The 18421-nt window shown below is 43.2% G+C and overlaps 1 protein-coding gene across 3 annotated transcripts in view; it reads left to right on the forward strand.

Annotated features, from left to right (window-relative positions):
- DIAPH3 (diaphanous related formin 3) overlaps positions 1-18421 on the forward strand; it is a 766072-nt gene that overhangs the window by 330431 nt on the left and 417220 nt on the right. For all 3 annotated transcript variants that reach the window (XM_077297277.1, XM_077297278.1, XM_077297276.1), the window contains 4 exons: positions 3686-3804; positions 3905-3969; positions 7704-7808; positions 11582-11881. In XM_077297277.1, the coding sequence (XP_077153392.1) occupies positions 3686-3804; positions 3905-3969; positions 7704-7808; positions 11582-11881 (589 nt within the window). The remainder of the gene's footprint in view (positions 1-3685; positions 3805-3904; positions 3970-7703; positions 7809-11581; positions 11882-18421) is intronic.

Genomic DNA, 18421 nt, shown 5'->3' on the forward strand with positions numbered 1-18421 from the left:
AGCACGTTCCCTCGTCGCTAGCTCTGAGTTATTCTGCTCTCGGTGTTAGAGATAAGGCGGACCCCTTAATGATCAACCCCTTGCCATCTCTCTGCATGCCTAAAGTGCTGTGCAGTACAGTTACACTTTAAATGGAACATGTCAACTGAAAATGACCTATTGCTAAGATCGGCAGGGGGCTAGATGTATTTCTTTAAAAAAAAAAAAAATGTGTTTTATCAATTTTCAAATCACTGTCTCTATCTTAGAAAACAAAAAACTCCATTTTTGCAGATTTCTCATCTGGCCACTTGGGCTAAGGTTAGACCCTGGCTCTCTTCTGCAGCCTCATGGGCCGTTTCAGACCCCGTTGCAATGTATAGCAATATTGACTTCTCATGCAGTCAGTGGAACATAGTTCATTGTGATGGGCCGGATCCTCTTTTATCTGCTGCATACGGGCAGTAATGAGACTACTGAATATTCATTATAAGTGTATTATAAGTGGCCAGTGTGAAAATTGCAGGATTTCTGAGATCGTTTTTAAAGGGAACCTGTCTGCTCCTCCTATTGTCCCAAGCTAACACCATAATGTGTAATGTGCCGGATTCTGCCTTCCGGTCAAGTATTTGATGTGCCTCACTAAGGTTTCTCGCTTTTAAAAGATGAACTTTTATTGCACAGCTCATTGCATATAAATGAACCAGGACTAGTCCAGCGGGGCATCTCGTTTCCCAGACTAGTCCTGCCTCGGATCCTCCAGTCAGTCCTCCATACAATCCAAGACCTGGGAAGACCCCCAGCAGGGAAGGATTTGCTCAAGATTTCCATTGGATTGCTAATTGGAAGCTTCACATTAGTAAAAGATAGAAAACTTCTTGTGAAACATAAGACTTCATTGGAACAAAAGAAAGGCAATATTTAATGGTATGGGGGCGGTTTGGGACAGGGAAGGGACCGGACAGGTTTCCTTTAATGTACAGTAAATGGTGATATGGATGATGGTTAAAAAGTTTTACAATTTATTTTCTGTTTTGGGAAAGCTTTTTTTTCACCAGCTGCAGATTGTTCTTAAAACCCAAACTACTTTACTCTTACTCCCTGGATCTAAATCTCTGAATCGGTGAGCTCCTTGACTCTGCTCACATGGATGACATGAACCACCCAGAGCTGCTGAGCTCAGTGATTGGCTGCAGGGCTGTCAACGTTAGCGCTGCAGACAGTGACAGACTCTGAGCAGCATTGGAGACCGCGCTGGACCCGGGGAGGAGAGAGTGAAATCGTAGTATGTTTTCTTTAAACAAACTGCAGCCGTGGGACAAGGTTTTTTTATGGAAACCGTGAAACCCTTTCAACAATGTTGTATTCCGATGACACATGGACTTTACGTCTCAATGCTGTAGAGATAAGTGATCACCTCTCTTTAAGGAATATATTTCACGTCTCTGCTGCATAGACATTAGGGGGAAGTGACTGCGACCCCCTGCCATGTCCTGTAATGTGATCCCACTCCTCACGCTCCCACCACGTGCCCCCCGTTACAGATACTCCGTGCATTATAGGAACGTGATTGCAATAAGACGTGACACAAGACGCGCCATTCCGAGGAATTATTGGGATTACATCTATGTAAATAAGCCGCGGCAGCAGCAATGGTGGCCTCCTCTCTAATAGTTTATTTCCCATCTCCGGGCTATTAATTTGGAGTTCATTGGTTATGTCAATGTAATAAATAGATTTAATCCTGTTATCACAAATATTTGTGGTGATCACGCCGTTTCCTCTTGTTTTGCTGCTATCGCTAATAATCGACACGCGGGATTGAACATGCTCTCCATATTTGCCTTTCATTACTCCCGGTTTTGTAAAGGACGCTTTGCATAATTACTTTAGTTGCCATAATGCATGCACGAGTACATAATAGTGGAATAATCGGGAAATAAAGTTCTATCAATTCCCTTCCCGGCAGCAGATAAATGCCGCGCTTACCAAGAGATTACAGTAATACATTGCTTCTCATTGTGTTCTCCCCACCTGTGACCCCGTCACTTCTGACAACGAGACCACTTTCCATTTCCGCAGTTTAGAGGGATCTTCAGAAGGATTAATTGCAATGTGTTTGCTGCATGCAGATTTACTGATCAGAGCCGGGAGAATGGCGTGTTGTGGCATCAGAATGCAGTCACTGCTCACAATGTGGCGCTTTATTGGATTATCCACTTCTTCCCGTGGTGGCCCCCGGCGGCACCTGCCACGCTATTTTTAATCATTTAACATCAGTAGTGATTGATTTTTCTGCCGTCTGTTTCTGCGCCTATTGATAAGGTGGCCACTCGCAGCAGGACAGCCTCATAGCCAATATTTTAGGAAGTGTTGGTTCTTGTCAAATCCGTGGAGCTTGTTCATGGAAGCTCCGCACTTGTCCGTTTCCTTCCCTGTGTCATAGGGACTAATGGAAATGAGAAGGTAGTTAGAGACTCGATACATTATCTCTGGAATTATTGGAGTCGGTTTTCATTCTTCCATTTGGAGGACGGCACCAATGTTTCTAACTTCCGATGTTGCACTTAATGCACCAAAGTGTCCTGGTGTGAGAGCGTTATGGCGCCTGTCAGGGCTTTATACACCGTGTATGTAATGCTTCACACTGCAGGTTTTGGATCAGGCACATGTCTGGGCACAATGCTTGATATATCGATACAAGGCAATGCCTAATATTGTTTAAAGGTGACCTGCTGGTAGAAAATGCTCTTCATTCCTCCTGGGAGCCATAGAGGTGTGCAGCTACAACCACCACCACCCAGTAAGATGCGCCAGCACTATTATTGGCGGCTTACTCGACAGCGCCATCTTTAGAGGTCTTCTTAATGAAGCCGCTCCACGCACGCCTCTGACTGATAGACGGCGGCTCCTGGGAGGAATAAAGGGAATTTCCTCCCTGTGGCCAGACAGCATTGTAACGCTATTTCCCTGCAGATTAACCCTATATTTGCAGGCTAATAGTGTTTGACGTCATGACAGGTTCCCTTCACAGAATAACTGTTATTGAAAATAATGACGTTATATTTCTGATCTTGAAACTAGTGCCGGATTATCAGACTTTGTGTTCGGAGGTCAAGAATTGAACTGTGTGTTGTATATTAAAGGGATTGTCCCTCAACCTCCATGTATTATTTTTCCACAGGGTAAGTGAGAAATGGCTAATTACTGAGCGATTCTGCCATTGGGACCAACTCTGATCACTAGCCTGCGGGTCCTGATCCCTGCCATGTTTCATCACTGTAGGGAGGACTCTCAATGGATTTGCGGTCAAGCAAGCTCCCTGCCGCTCCATTTAATGTCTGTCAGTCTGACGGAAACCATTTCCATCAGTCCCATAGATATTGCAATAATACTCCTCACTGTGGTTGAGGATTTCTGGGCCCCATGCCCCTTTATTTTATTATTACAAGAGGGTCCCAGCAATTAGGTATATCATATACCGTAATTGTATGGTTAGGTGTCATTTGTGGGAAAACTTTGGTGCAAACATTCAAGGACCTGCACTTATTGATTTATTGAATTGTGTTGTAGGTATATGATGATTGTATTATTGCTTTTTATGTACAATCATATAAATGTACAAAATGTTGAGCTCCCCCAGTCAGTTGCCTTTTCTCCACTTTATTTGCGCTCATTTAACCATGTGTTTCTTTTTTCCCCCAAGACCACAATATTTCAAAATAATAGAAGAGTGTGTGTCTCAGCTAGTGCTGCATCGTAGCGGTGTAGATCCAGATTTCACTTACAGGAAGAGATTAGATGTGGATTTCAGTTACTTGCTAGGTAAGTGTTACCATCAATGTCTCAGCTGGAATATTCGGACAGCTGCTGCTCTGCGCCTCATATTCCTAACCGGAGCCTTGTCTATTTCTTATGTTTATAGACGTCTGTATAGACAAAGCGAAGACAGAAGAATATGAAGAAAGATACCTGGAGATGACCAAAAAAGTGTGTAGCATTTGTGTATATGTGTAAAAAGTGCAAAATAAGAGGCCGCTGCTGTGTCCTACACTACATGAGCCGGCATAATGACTATGTGCGACATGCGGCCCCCAATGTGGGCAATTTCTAAAGAAATGGGCTTAAATAGTAGTCAGAAGGTTAGTGCTCTCTTAGATGGAAAGTGGCGTGCATCTTGCACCGGGCATACGCGTGCGCTGCATCGGGCATGCGTATGCGCTGCATCGGGCATGGGTGTGCGCTGCATCGGGCATGGGTTTGCGCTGCATCGGGCATGGGTTTGCGCTGCATCGGGCAAGGGTGTGCGCTGCATCGGGCATGGGTGTGCGCTGCATCGGGCATGGGTGTGCGCTGCATCGGGCATGGGTGTGCGCTGCATCGGGCATGGGTGTGCGCTGCATCGGGCATGGGTGTGCGCTGCATCGGGCATGGGTGTGCGCTGCATCGGGCATGGGTGTGCGCTGCATCGGGCATGGGTGTGCGCTGCATCGGGCATGCGTGTGCGCTGCATGGGCCATTCGCGTGCGCTGCACTGGGCATACGCTCTTTGCCTTGGGCATACACGCGCTCCATCGGGCAGGCACATACTGCACCAAACTTCCCAGGATGAGACCTTTTATGTCATTCACTAGACAAGTTACTATATTTCTTTGTGTGTCATGGCTGCCATCTTTTTGGGCATTTAATCACCAAATCTTTGACTGCTTGAGTACAATTTGTTATTTTTTATTTTTAAATTAAAGACACAAACTAGTACGTGGTGAAGAATGACATGTTTTTCGTTGTGGAGGTTTTAGGAACGCTAATTAATATATGCTCCATGCATTCTTATCCACCACTCGGGCACACATAACATAATAACCTTACCATGAAACAGTCACTGGAACCACCGTCTATCATATCCAATTTACTTTCATCCTAAGAGATAAACACAGTATGGATTTCTCCGTCTTTGGCATTTCAGTTCTTTCAATTCCCATGAATCTTGGAAACTCTGCAGGATATTTCTTTTCTCCACAATGAGACAGTAATGCAGTGAAACCTCTTCATTATTGGAGATTTATTTTTACAATATGTGACTTAATCTCTTCTGTTTTTAATCTGTCTGTCTGATTCCGAATGTCATGGGCATAGAGTGAAGCATATTTATCTTGTATTTCACATTTGAAGCAGGAACATGGTTATTTTATAGGAACATGCCGCATACATTTTGGATGTGTTGCCCAAAGCAGACACTTTCCACTATGAGAGTGCGTTTACAGTTAACTAACAATTTGTGCAAGATTATAGCTGGTGTAAAGAGGTGTAGACAACAGGGAAAGTCCTAGTGCTAGAAATAGTCTGCAGTAAGTGGCCGCACAATCCGCGGTGTAGTGAGCCCGGTACATGGCTGAAGGCGGGTTCGGCCCGCTGCCATAGTCTGCACATTCACTGTCTGTTGGCCGGTATAGGGATAGACTGGTCTGTGTGTATAAGTATTCCCGCACTCAGACTCCTAGTATGTGCTACATTGTATCAGCGATGGATCTTCAACAATCAGCAGAAATTGTCAGAATACAAACAAACCTGCAGCGTGCCCCCCATTTATTCACTACAGTTACCGGCTGTGTGCTCGATTTAAAGGTAAGATTTCACCAAATGCCATTTACTTGCCAATATAGTGGTAATCTGCAGGTAAACAGGGTTTAAAAGGGGAGGTTGTTACCCCCAAAACAGTAGCTAAACTACTTATACAAGTATATAGGGGACTTCGCCTTTATAAAAATCATACCTGTAGTATTGATATTTCACATGCAAATGAGGGGGATTTAGTTCCCCCTTTTATAGCCAAGGTTTGCACAGGTTTGCAAACTGCATGTTTAGCAGTGCCAAATCTGATTTCTGCAGCCGGATTCCCAGCGTTATTATAGCGATGCCTCCTGTCTGCAGTACAGTACTGAGCGGCACAATCGGCTGTTCTGCACCCCCGCACAGACACTGCTGCCACACATTGCTGTTATTGCCAGCACTCATTGCTGCAGCGCACACTGTCCGCTGCCGGGATTCACCAATTTCTGAGCCGTGACCGGAGGGTATGTATGAGTTATTTATCTTCCCATCCAGTGGGCGCAACCCTGCTCCATACACTGAGGCGACTAACGACGCGGGCGGCCAGTGGGCATGACCGACTAGAGGGCACAGCCTCGCTCCATACAAGGGTATAGACAGCGAGGCTGCGCCCAGTGGACAGGAGTATGTGTAACTCGTACGTACCCTCCAGTCTCTACCCAGAAACCTGCGAACGTCCGCAGTGCTCGTGCTCTGGGAGGATTCAGAAGTCCGCAGTTACACAGAATGACTGCAGATGTATCACTTTGGACTGGACAACCCTTTTAAGACCAAGATCTCACTGACGATGACATTGGTTAAATTAAAATAATAGAACAATGCTTTGTAAATAGTATTGTGCCAACATCCTGTTTATACGAATAACTTGCTTCATTTTCCCCATCTGCAGTATCCCGATATCGTGGTGAAGGCACCCCATTAATTCTGTGTATTGAATAAATAGATGTTGGTTGAAGTACCACTGCCTCCTCATGCTCAGCGCTGTTACATCCGCGTACCTGGTAACAACTAGAGGCAGCAATAACACTCTGAGCGCAGCTGCCGAGGGTCCGTCATGGAGTGACAGTGCACAATATGCAAACTGAGGGTGCGGGACTGTTCCCCCAGCCCTTTAGCCACTTAAGGGTGCACCAAAGCTCCCTAATTTGCATACAAAATAAATCTATATTTATATACCAACTAAAATACTTAAAGCAATACATGTATGATTTTATAGGGGCTAAGCCCCTACATAACTGTGTAAGTGGTTTGATTATACTTTTGTGGGTCACAGACTCCCCTTAAATCATTTCTGGCAGAATTACTGGGAGTGCAGCTACATGGAGAAGATGGCGTTTTATTCTTCCGGAGCCATTCGCTTGCAGTCGTTAGGACAGTGCCGGGAGCTATTATGTCACTGCACACTATACTGGGGAGACTGCTGTAATGCGCGCCCCCCGGTACTTTGGTGCCCGCCTTCTGTGCACTCACACACTCTCAGAGCAGGCTGCCAATAAATGCGCTTTTGTGCCATCCTGGGTCCAATCATGAAAAAAAAACCAAACACCTATTTCAATGTCACAAGGAATGGGTTTGAATTGTTTTACAATAAAGCATCAATTTGTCCACATACAGGCAAGAAAACATAGAACGGAAACCTGATTTGGCCCAGCTTTCTTACCGCTACTCACCACATGCCAAGTACTATAGGATTGCTAGGAAAACCTGAAATTGGTGGCAACCGGAGCAGAGTCCTACAAACTTTCTTGGCCAGCACCTGGCAACATCCTGGGCGCCTTGTGATATTATATCGCGGGAGGCTCGTAACCACCCAAGGCGCCCAGGATGCCAACATTCGTGTGCCTGCCAAAGAAATGATGGCCACAGATACTGACCGATGTGGACACCTGACCAGTGTTCTACAAATGCTATTGCTCACCAAATAAATACTCTTTAATTTAGTCACTTTTTATTTACCGTACTAAGGAAAATTTGGACTTTTTTTTGTATCCTGCACTTTAAAGTCAGCAGAGGCCTCGCTCTTCTTTTCTCATTCTGAAGTGAAAACAAAAAAAGAAGCATTTTTAATAAGCATGGATTTAAAGAAAATGACATGGTATTTCTGTGCTTTTCAGTACGAAGAAGAATTTACAATTCGCCAAGAGACCCAGTCCCAATTGCAGAAAAATGAAGAAAAAATCAATGAACTTCAAGCGGAATTACAGGCTTTTAAATCCCAGGTAATGGACCATGTTAAATGAATCTATTGAATACAAGAACATGACTGTAGAAGCAAATTCTACTTAATACCTTTCAAACAAGAGTAGGATTTCAGATTTTTTAACACCCGCCTGGAATTGTTTACTATCAATTTTCTTATTCATAGGTGCCAACTTTAACGTTCAAAAAGTATTAGCGAGAGTCATTAATTAGCCATGTGTGATCTTAAATTGATCTTTTTTTTTTTTGCTAAATCTTATGTTAATTAAGCGCGTTTCATTCGAGGTTTGCTCGGTGTCACATTTGTTGTAAGTAATTAACCACAGAGGGTACACACTCTTCAGTTTGTGGATTTGGCATTCATCACTGATCTTTGTCTCGGCACAGGAAATTATTCCTCCAGTAATCTATTTTGTTGAACCTTCGGCTTTTGGTAACCTGCAGTGAAAGATAACCTGCCATGCAGAAAAGAATATTTTCTGATAATTTTTCAATTTCGTAAAGTAAACAGATGAAAACATGACAAAAGCGTGTGATTTCTCTATGTAGGCATGTAATTTGGCTGTTTGACAAGTTTTATGTTTAGAGGAAGAAAAAAAAATGTATAAGGTCTAGACCTTTCTCCTGTTTGCATTGCCTACCTCTTTTACGAGAAGAATACGCAAGAAAACGAGAGAAGTTTAAGTAAAAATGATAATAGATTGCTCTGCTGAGCTTGACCTGCTGAGAGGGGATTGGAAACATGGAGTGTATAAAATGATGGGGTCAAACCTGAAGCAGTGAATTTCTAGTACGTTTGTATTATTCATTTCTGGTTTATTGTACACGGGTCTAATATCAAGAAATACGCAGATGCTCAGGATAGCCTGAGGCCGTCCTTACAGCAGCTGCTTACTGTGCTGGCAGGCGATCACAACAGGCAGCATTGCCTGGGACTGATTTGTTAAAATTTTAGTGCTATGGCAGGTTTAATGCATCCCTGGTGGGTTATTTAGAATGGATGGTTCTAAATATTCCTCAACCTTCTCTCATAGAAAATGTGTATGCTACCCAGTGCAAACGGTCAGGCTAAATGCAGACAATATCAGGACGTTCAATTGGTTTGAAACTTGGGAGATGCATTGTTGTAAATCTGTAACTCCAGGTATCTAGAATAATGATTATAGTGAAGGAGTGCGGACAACAATAATTAGTCTGAATCGCTGACATTGGAGAAGTACGGACCAGCCATGGTCATCTGTGCAGCGTATTTATATGTATAGGTAGACCGTGTCCTGCTCCATTTCCTGAGCCTCGTTATTTAGGACTCCAATGCAAGTGAATCACATTACGCCCTACCGAGCGATCTTATTGTATTCAGCAGGGTTCCCCAACTCCAGTCCTAAAGGGCCACCAACAGATCAGGTCTCCAGGGTCTCCGTATTGCCAAGTTAATAATTGTTTTACTCTAGAATTCTAGAATAATAATAATAATTTTTATTTATATAGCGCCAACATATTCCGCAGCGCTTTACAACTTATAGAGGGGACTTGTACAGACAATAGACATTACAGCATAACAGAAATCACAGTTCAAAACAGATACCAGTAGGAATGAGGGCCCTGCACGCAAGCTTACAACCTATGAGGAAAAGGGGAGACACGAGAGGTGGATGGTAACAATTGCTTTAGTTATTTGGACCAGCCATAGTGTAAGGCTCGGGTGTTCATGTAAAGCTGCATGAACCAGTTAACAGCCTAAGTATGTAACAGTACAGACACAGGGATAGTTAGGTTAATGCGTTGAGGCCAGTCTGAACAAATGCGTTTTTATGGCACGCTTAAAACTGTGGGGATTAATCGTATTAACCTAGGTAGTGCATTCCAAAGAATTGGCGCAGCACGTGTAAAGTCTTGGAGACGGGAGTGGGAGGTTCTGATTATTGAGGATGCTAACCTGAGGTCATTAGCGGAGCGGAGGGCACGGGTAGGGTGGTAGACTGAGACCAGAGAGGAGATGTTGGGTGGTGCTGAGCCATGGAGTGCTTTGTGGATGAGGGTAGTAGTTTTGTACTGGATTCTGGAGTGGATGGGTAGCCAGTGTAATGACTGGCACAAGGTAGAGGCATCGGTGTAACGGTTGGTGAGGAATATGATCCTGGCAGCAGCATTCAGGACAGATAGGAGCGGGGAGAGTTTGGTAAGAGGGAGGCTGATTAGTAGAGAGTTACAATAGTCCAGACGAGAATGAATAAGTGAGACAGTAAGAGTTTTTGCAGAGTCGAAAGTAAGAAAAGGGCGAATTCTAGAAATGTTTTTGAGATGCAGATAAGAAGAGCGAGCCAGTGATCGGATGTGGGGGGTGAATGAAAGCTCGGAATCAAGGACAAGCCAAGACAGCGGGCATGTTGCTTTGGAATAATGGTGGAACCACACACGGAGATGGCAATGTCAGGCAAAGGTAGGTTAGTAGAGGGAAAGAACACGAGGAGTTCAGTTTTTGACAGGTTCAGTTTCAGATAGAGGGAGGACATGATGTTAGAGACAGCGGTAAGACAATCACTGGTGTTTTCTAAAAAGGTCGGCGTGATAACAGGAGCCGAAGTGTATAATTGGGTGTCGTCAGCATAGAGATGGTACTGGAAACCAAATCTACTGATTGTTTGACCAATAGGGGCAGTATACAAAGAGAAGAGAAGGGGGCCTAGGACAGATCCTTGAGGAACCCCAACAGTAAGGGGAAGGTGAGAGGAGGAGGAACCAGCAAAACATACAGTGAAGGATCGGTCAGAGAGATAGGAGGAGAACCAGGAGAGAATGGTGTCCTTGAGGCAGATAGAGTGGAGCATAGTGAGGAGTAGCTGATGATCCACAGTATCGAATGCTGAGGAGAGATCCAAGAAAATTAGCAGAATTCTAGTGGAAACTACTTGATGAATTGGGTCCATAGTGTTTCCAAATATTAAGAACCAGCTAAGGACCTGTTTCCCTTGTTGGCCCTACAGGGTATGATTTAAGCATTTTGTGTGGGATCGTTCCTGTTCATCCTACACATCCATTGTTGTAGCAGACCCCTCAAAGAACTGATTACAAAAAAATGCATGATCTGTGTTATAATCTGGCTCCATGATTTTGCTGTAATAAGTACGGTAGTAAGAAAAAACAAAAAACTGGATGATATCTAAGGTAGTTGTAATATCATTTGAGGCATAAAAAAACTGATCCCAGAGTAATGCAGGTTCTTCTATGAAGATGAGTATCAGTGTACAAAAGGTTCAGGTCGTGTCACTCACCTGCTTTAGAACAAAGTGTGATCCTGTTCGTGTTAGAAATGTCCGTCTTAATTTCATATGCAGAGAGATGTCTGCTTGGTTACAGACTACAAACCCTTGCAGGCATATTTCCCAGAGATACTGCTGCCCTGTCCCATCCTACTATGAATGTGGGGAGGAGATGAAGGCTGGTGTGAGTAGTGGCCTGTAAACATGGAAACCCATAGCTCGGCATAAGACCTGCATATACAAAGCTGTACTGTATTCAACCGAGAGTATTGACAAAAGAGCAATAACAGCAAAGTATAACCAGCCTACTCTACTGATCACAGCCCCGTAGCCCTATCCATTTATTAAAAAGTTTATATTTTTCAGCAGTAAACTGCACATAAATGGGGAAAAATACTTGTTAGATGACGTATTATAGGTAGCATTTTTATGTTTTCGGTGCCTATGTTCTTTAAACACCTTAAAATGTTTATCCTCCACAATTTTTCCCTGTTCCTTAAAACTTTAATTCTTACTGTTGCTTTCTTTTCTAGTGTGGCATGTCTAATGGTGAAATAAATGCACTAAAAGCATCTGGGAAATTGTCACAACCAGAAGACCCCAAAGCTCCGCCACCTCCGCCTGGAGCAGCGTTTGGATCTGTGCCACCACCCCCTCCTCCACCTCCCCCTCCACCACCACCTCCTATGGGTGGAGGACCTCCTGGGGCTCCACCATTGCCTGGGTTTTTTGCAGGGCAGCATTCCCCACCTGCAATGTCTCTTCCTTTTGGCTTAAAACCTAAAAGAGAGTTCAAGCCAGAAATGGGGATGAAGAGGCTAAATTGGCAAAAAGTATGGTTTTTATTTATCTATTAACAGTATAATTGAATGTATTTGATTATTTGATAACCACATGGCAGAAAAGTCCTACCGCAGTCATTATTTTTCCAAAATGCTGATTTTTTTTAATATTCATTCATAAATTCTCAAGGAAGGTCCGTGTGGATTCAATAGCCTTGTTATGTCTTAGGAAGTGAAATTACGTATGCTCTCAAGCACCGTCTTTGCATGAGTAGAATAATGATCACATGACTTGACAACCCTTTTGAGTCCAAGGACACAGTCACCTATTGTTTCGAAGCTCAGATAAACCTCTCTGCCTGTTACTTCTGTAGCACTTCATACCTTAGTCCTCAATATTATCACACGGCGGCACATGTCTTTGAAATGAAATATTATGCTGTGATTGTTTGTAGGAAGACAGGCTAGAATGTTAATTCAGTATTGCCAATTTACTGAATACTTTTGCCTTTTTAGAAATACCAGGTTTCACTGTAGTTATTTATTCGAAAATGTCTCTCTTCATATTCAATTATTTTGTGCGCTATTGTTACGCTTTTACAATGTGTTTATAAGTAACATGGCATTGTGGACAGATGTCTTCTCCTTTACTAAGGCATTTGTGACAAGGTTAAGAAGTACTAAGAAGTACTGTGATCCGCAGCTTTTAGACCGGGCTTCTAGGAACACACAAATGTGTAAATGCCAAGACTGTCAGAACTGAAGATTCTTTTAGTAAATGTGTTACTTCTTGGTTATTGTGATTATATATTAGTGCCATTTATAGTTCTTCTATATAATCTATAACTTCTTAGAATAGAATAACTTAGAGTTATCCTATTGACTCATTAAAAGTCAAAAATGGTGGTATGTGAGAATGTATTCCCTTATGGCAGTGCTAATGGTTTAATATTTGGACCCAAGAAATAGCCTTCTAAAAGTAAAAATGTTGCAAACCTTGAAAGACGGTCCTCTGTACCTGCTAACCACTTAAGACTATTATGTACAGTACTGGTTGTGGAATATGCACATTGTAGATACAGACTGAAGGTATGATGGAACAAACATGACAGTAAGGAGTGAAGAAACGTGTGAAACAAACCAGAATATGTGTTACATCATAGATTTCTCAAATTACTCTCCATTTTACACCGATGACAGCATTGAACACACGATTTGCTTACGCTAAATCCAACTTCATCAGGCAGTTCCCTGGAAAGGCTTCCAATGAACAGGTAGTGTGAAGAAGTAGTCTGTAGAATCACCGGCCTTCAGAACGTTTTTACAACCATCAGATGTGTGTTGCTGACAGTGTTGGTACACAGTTCCATACAGTGCCATACAGTGCTGAGTCCTGTTCCAAAACTTTTATAAGCTAGAGTATAGCCAGAGCAAGTCAACTAAGTAATAAAAAGTAGCAGTTCATCATTGCTTAAAGGGAGCCTGTCATGCCATTTGTCGCATCTAAAGTGTCCCCAGTGCAGTGTTAGTGATGCACACGTTTTTTCCATTAAAATTGCGTCCGTAATTCTTATATGAAAGCACTTCATATAGTTATCTTACCTGCTCGTTTATTCATAGGGGTATGCTTCATTTATTTCAGTCAGGGTTGTCCCCTCCTACCAAATTTGAATTATGTTCTTGGGGTTGCTCTGCCGTCACTTGCGCAATATGTAATTGTTGTATACTATACATGAGAAAAGAAAAAGCTTAGAATTCCCAACTAATCATAACTAATAATAACTTTTGCCATAAAAAAGTATGAAAAAAAAAAATCTTTATTAGTAATTCAATACAGAACAGGCAAATAAGTGCACATAATAAAAAAAAGAAATACTGGACAGGTCAAATGGGCAATGATGCAAACTGGCAGGGATTAGCGATCCGTAACATGGGCCCATTCAAAAATTAACACGTGTGAATGTGCAAGAGTGTCCTCATGGAAAATATGTACTGTATATATGGGTAAGAAAAAATAGTAATGCCGAACAATATGCTCCCCAATGAATGAGTAGTGTGGCATACTCTTTGAGTATTCCTTATGAATATGATCATTATATATAATCAGTCCTGACAAGGTAATATAATATGTAATTGTTGACTTGCGCATTGTCCATCAGCAATCCGCGCATGTACCATGACAAGCGGCTCCCTGCACGTGTGCACTGAAGCTGGTTTTAGTTCCCAGCTTCACTGACACTGTGTGCGTATGCCGGAGCCACTTGTCATGCGCGGTTCGCCGATGGACAATGCACAAGTGCAGGTCCCCAATAGACACTGTGCAATTGCTGCAAAACAATAAACACTGCTCAAGCACAGTATGCACAGTAACATCTGCACAACCACGGTAACAAAATTCAGATTGTGTGGGCGGTGAGAACCCTGACTGAATGCATTGAAGCACACCCCTATGATTATACGAACAGGTAAGATATATAGAAAGTGCTTTTTATAAGAATTGCAGCGGAAATTTTTATAGAACATTGCATCATTAACACCACGCTGGGGACACTTTAGATGCTACAAATTACATGACAGGTACCCTTTCATACATGAAGATCTTTTTGTCCGGAAGATTGCTAAAATCTTGACAGTATACTCATGTGCATTCATGAAAACCATCAATCTCTATGATGAAACTAACTCTTATGAGGACAACCTAAAGAAAAGAAGACCAAGAATTACTTCTGCTGCAGAGGATAAGTTCATCAGTTACTAGCCTCAAGTACCTCAGCATGAGTACCTCAGATAACAGCCATTATAGGCGATGCACAGGTGTCAAGTAACACACACCTTTCAACATCAACTGTCCTGTGGAGACTGTGAGAAACAGGCCTTTATGGCTGAATTGCTGAAAAGAAGCCATTACTGAGGACTGAAAGCAAGAAGAGGAGACTTGATTGTTTCACGCAAAACCAAGACTGGACATTACATCTGTGGAAATCTGTACTGTACTGTGTGATGAGACAAAATGTAAAGTTTTTGGTACCAGCTGTGACTTTCTGAGACGCAGAAAAAGTGAACTGATGGTTTCTATATGTGTTTTAGCCACCATGAAGCGTGGGGGAACTGTGATTGTGTAGTGTGGTTTGCTAGTGACACTGTTGGTGATTTATTTCCAAATTCCAGACACACCCAGCATGGCTACCACAGCATTCTGTGTGACCCACAGTGAGTGGGATGGAGTGCGCGGTCAGATGACATGGCACCCACTATCGCCTGACCTGAGGCCAAGAGACATGGTTTGTGATGAGTTTAGGGTATGTTTCCACGTTCAGGAAACGCTGCGTGTTTGACGCTGCGTAGAGCCCCAGCGTCAAACACGCAGCATCCAGATGTTACAGCATAGTGGAGGGGATGAAATCCCGTCTCCACTATGCATTAAGACGCATGCGGCAGACCCGCGGAAACGGACATGCGGCGCGTCTTTTCAGAACGCAGCATGTCCTTACAATGCAGAAACAGCAAAAGGACAACGCAGGTGACCTGCCAGTGACCTCAGGAGCAGATTTGGTCAGGATTTTACCTGCATAAAATCCTGAGGCAATCCTAAACGTGGACACATACCCTCAGAGCGCAGAGGGAAGGCAAAGCAGCCACCAAGTTCCTCGTGCCTGTGGTAACTTCAAGATTGTTGTAAAGACACTCCAAGTGACTACCTGATGAAGCGGTTTGTAAGAGTGCCATGGGAATGTAAAGCTGATTTAGTGTTTTGTTTTTTTTTGTTTGTTTTTTTTTTACCTTCCTCTCTTAACTCTTTGTTTCCATATGTGTTCCTTTTTGGTTTTGCAGCCTTCAGTTTGCATCTGCAATGTGCACATTTGAATAAGAGCAAATATATTCATTGCATGAAAAGCTTTGTTCATATGTTTTACTGGCACTGCATCAGTTAAAGCAATCCAGGGTAGCCAAATAGGAACAGGTTCCTTACAGATAGAGCAGTCAGACTATGGAATGCCCCACCACAAGTGGGAGTAACAGAAGATGGTATATCAGCCTTTATAGGAGGGTTGAATGGTTTTCTCGCAAAAAATGATATTTTGGGTTATAAACTTGTGATAAAGAAAGGTGATATTCATGAACCTAGATCCTTTTTTTCTTTCAACCTATGTAACTATGTACCAATTTATGACTTGTTTGACTATGTATGGCCGTCCACTGTACCAGGTGTTGACATTACTGTGTTATTTTAATTGCCCAAAAGTTTTTGTTGTGTGTCACACACACACACACACACACACACACACACACACACACTCTCTCACTCTATGGTTGCTATTATGGCACAGTGGCACAGTCAGGCGGGGGTATAAATCAGACCGAGATCAGAACGCAGTTCACGGACTGGCTTGCCTTTCTCACGACCCAAGCATGATGGTTGCTTAGAAATACATGGAGCTGTCACGCTCGGGTCAGGAGAGCCGCTGCCCAGTCCATTCACTGTGTTCCGATCTTGGTCCAATTTATCCAGGGTGTGACTGCGTCCCTGGGCTACACCATAATATTTTGCTTTTAGTAACGATTTTCCATCATGTACCAGTTGCACAATGCATTATGTTCTACTGCTGAGGTAAACAATGGCGTCCTAAATTCTCCTCACACGTGTAAGACTGTGTTCCCATGATGAGTATATGGTGAGTTTTGACACTGCAGTTTTTGTCACTTTTTCTCATGTCCGGTTATAATTTAAGCCGCTTTGTTCTTGATACTTCTGGTATTTGGCTTTCACAAAGCTTTCATACAGTCATGTGCGGATTACTTACCTTAGTGCGTTTCTGCTGCGGATTTTCCGCACTTCATGCAAATCTATGAGAGGATTCTGCACATAAAACGCAGCGTTACCTGCACAACAAAGTGACATATTTCAGCTTTCAGTCACCAACCGCAAGTCAGTTTATGCAGTGTAATAGGAAAACACAGTGGTGGAAGATTTCTATAAATCCCATCCACTTTGCTGGAACTGCAAGACGCTGCGTGTTTTGCGCAGCATCAAAAACACATTGTGGGAACTTACCTAACGACACACGTGTGATATATACAAATGGGTTCTCTTTATTCGCAGTTTCAAGATGGTAGACTACAGATTACCCCTTAAAGAGGTTTCTTGAAATGTAATATTGTTGGGCTATTCGTCATCAGTGTCAGATCAGTGTCGCCCAACAACCAGTACCCTAATGGCCAGTTTTATATTAAAGTGAGTGGGAGCTGAGCTGCAGAACCTGAGAACAGGCATGACACGGTGTATGTAGCAGTTGTGTTCTCCAGGGGACGGTGTACACCTGATGGGTTGGATGCACCATCAGTATCCAGGTCCTGGACAGCTCTTCTGTATGTACAATGCCACTTCTAAGCTTCCTGAATTCTGATAGATGGAAATTAAATATTAAAGGCAACCTGTCACCCCCAAAATCGATGGTGAGGTAAGCTCACTGTCATCAGGGGCTTATCTACAGCATTCTGTAATGCTGTAGATAAGCCCCCGATGTTACCTGAAAGAGGAGAAAAAGATGTTAGATTATACTCACCCAGGGGCGGTCCCGCTGCGGTCCGGTCCGATGGGTGTCGCGGTCCAGTACAGCGCCTCCCATCTTCATTCCATGATGTCCTCTTCTGGTCTTCACGCCGCGGAAAGGTCAGAGAGGCCCGGCGACTGCGCACTGCAGTACTTTGCTCTGCCCTCAACAGGCCAGACAAAGTGCGCCTGCGCCGGAGCCGCGGCAGGAAGACCAGAAGAGGACGTCATGGAATGAAGATAGGAGGCGCTGGAGCGGACCTGAGACGCCCATTTGACCGGACCGCAGCGGGACCGCCCCTGGGTGAGTATAATATAACCTCTTTCTCATCTTTCAGGATACATCGGGGGCTTATCTACAGCATTACAGAATGCTGTAGTTAAGCCCCTGATGACGGTGAGCTTACCTCACCATCGATTTTGGAGGTGACAGGTTCCCTTTAATCAGATGTTATCACCATAGTGTTTGTTCCTTAAGCAAATGATAGAAAGTGGCAGACCTCAAGGGGTGTTATTTTATAAGTGGTGTTAATGGCGTGGAACATAAGTCTCAGATATGCGCCACAATCTCGAAAATGTGCTGTCCAGGTTCCTATTCCCAGCTTTATAACGTTCTCCTTATCTTCCTTAGACTATAGAAAGAGATGGTGCTTGGTAAAATAGCTGACATCTTTCTGATTCGGTATCAATATACCATAAATTGTGTTGTAGATTGCAAGAATAAACCCTGTCCTGCTCCTGCTCTGCGGTGGGACAGATGATTGGCCTCACTGAGCGACTGCACGCTGTCACACGTCTCTTTGCATTTTTATTCTGTGCACATTTTTCCCTTTTAACTAACAAAGTCTTTTATCAGCTCTGCCTTAAGCAGATTAGAATTTTTCTTTGACAACAGACATTTGTCATAAGCAATGTTGTTTTAAAAAGTCAAAAATCTACTAGCTGAGGAAATCACTAACTACAGAAGATTGTTCAAATATTACCGGGGATGACATGGCATATAAATAATGGGAGAGGGTTAATAATCCAATTTATTATTT

Source organism: Ranitomeya variabilis, chromosome 3 (genome assembly GCF_051348905.1).
Source record: "Ranitomeya variabilis isolate aRanVar5 chromosome 3, aRanVar5.hap1, whole genome shotgun sequence".
In the NCBI taxonomy this organism is placed as follows: Eukaryota; Metazoa; Chordata; class Amphibia; order Anura; family Dendrobatidae; genus Ranitomeya; species Ranitomeya variabilis.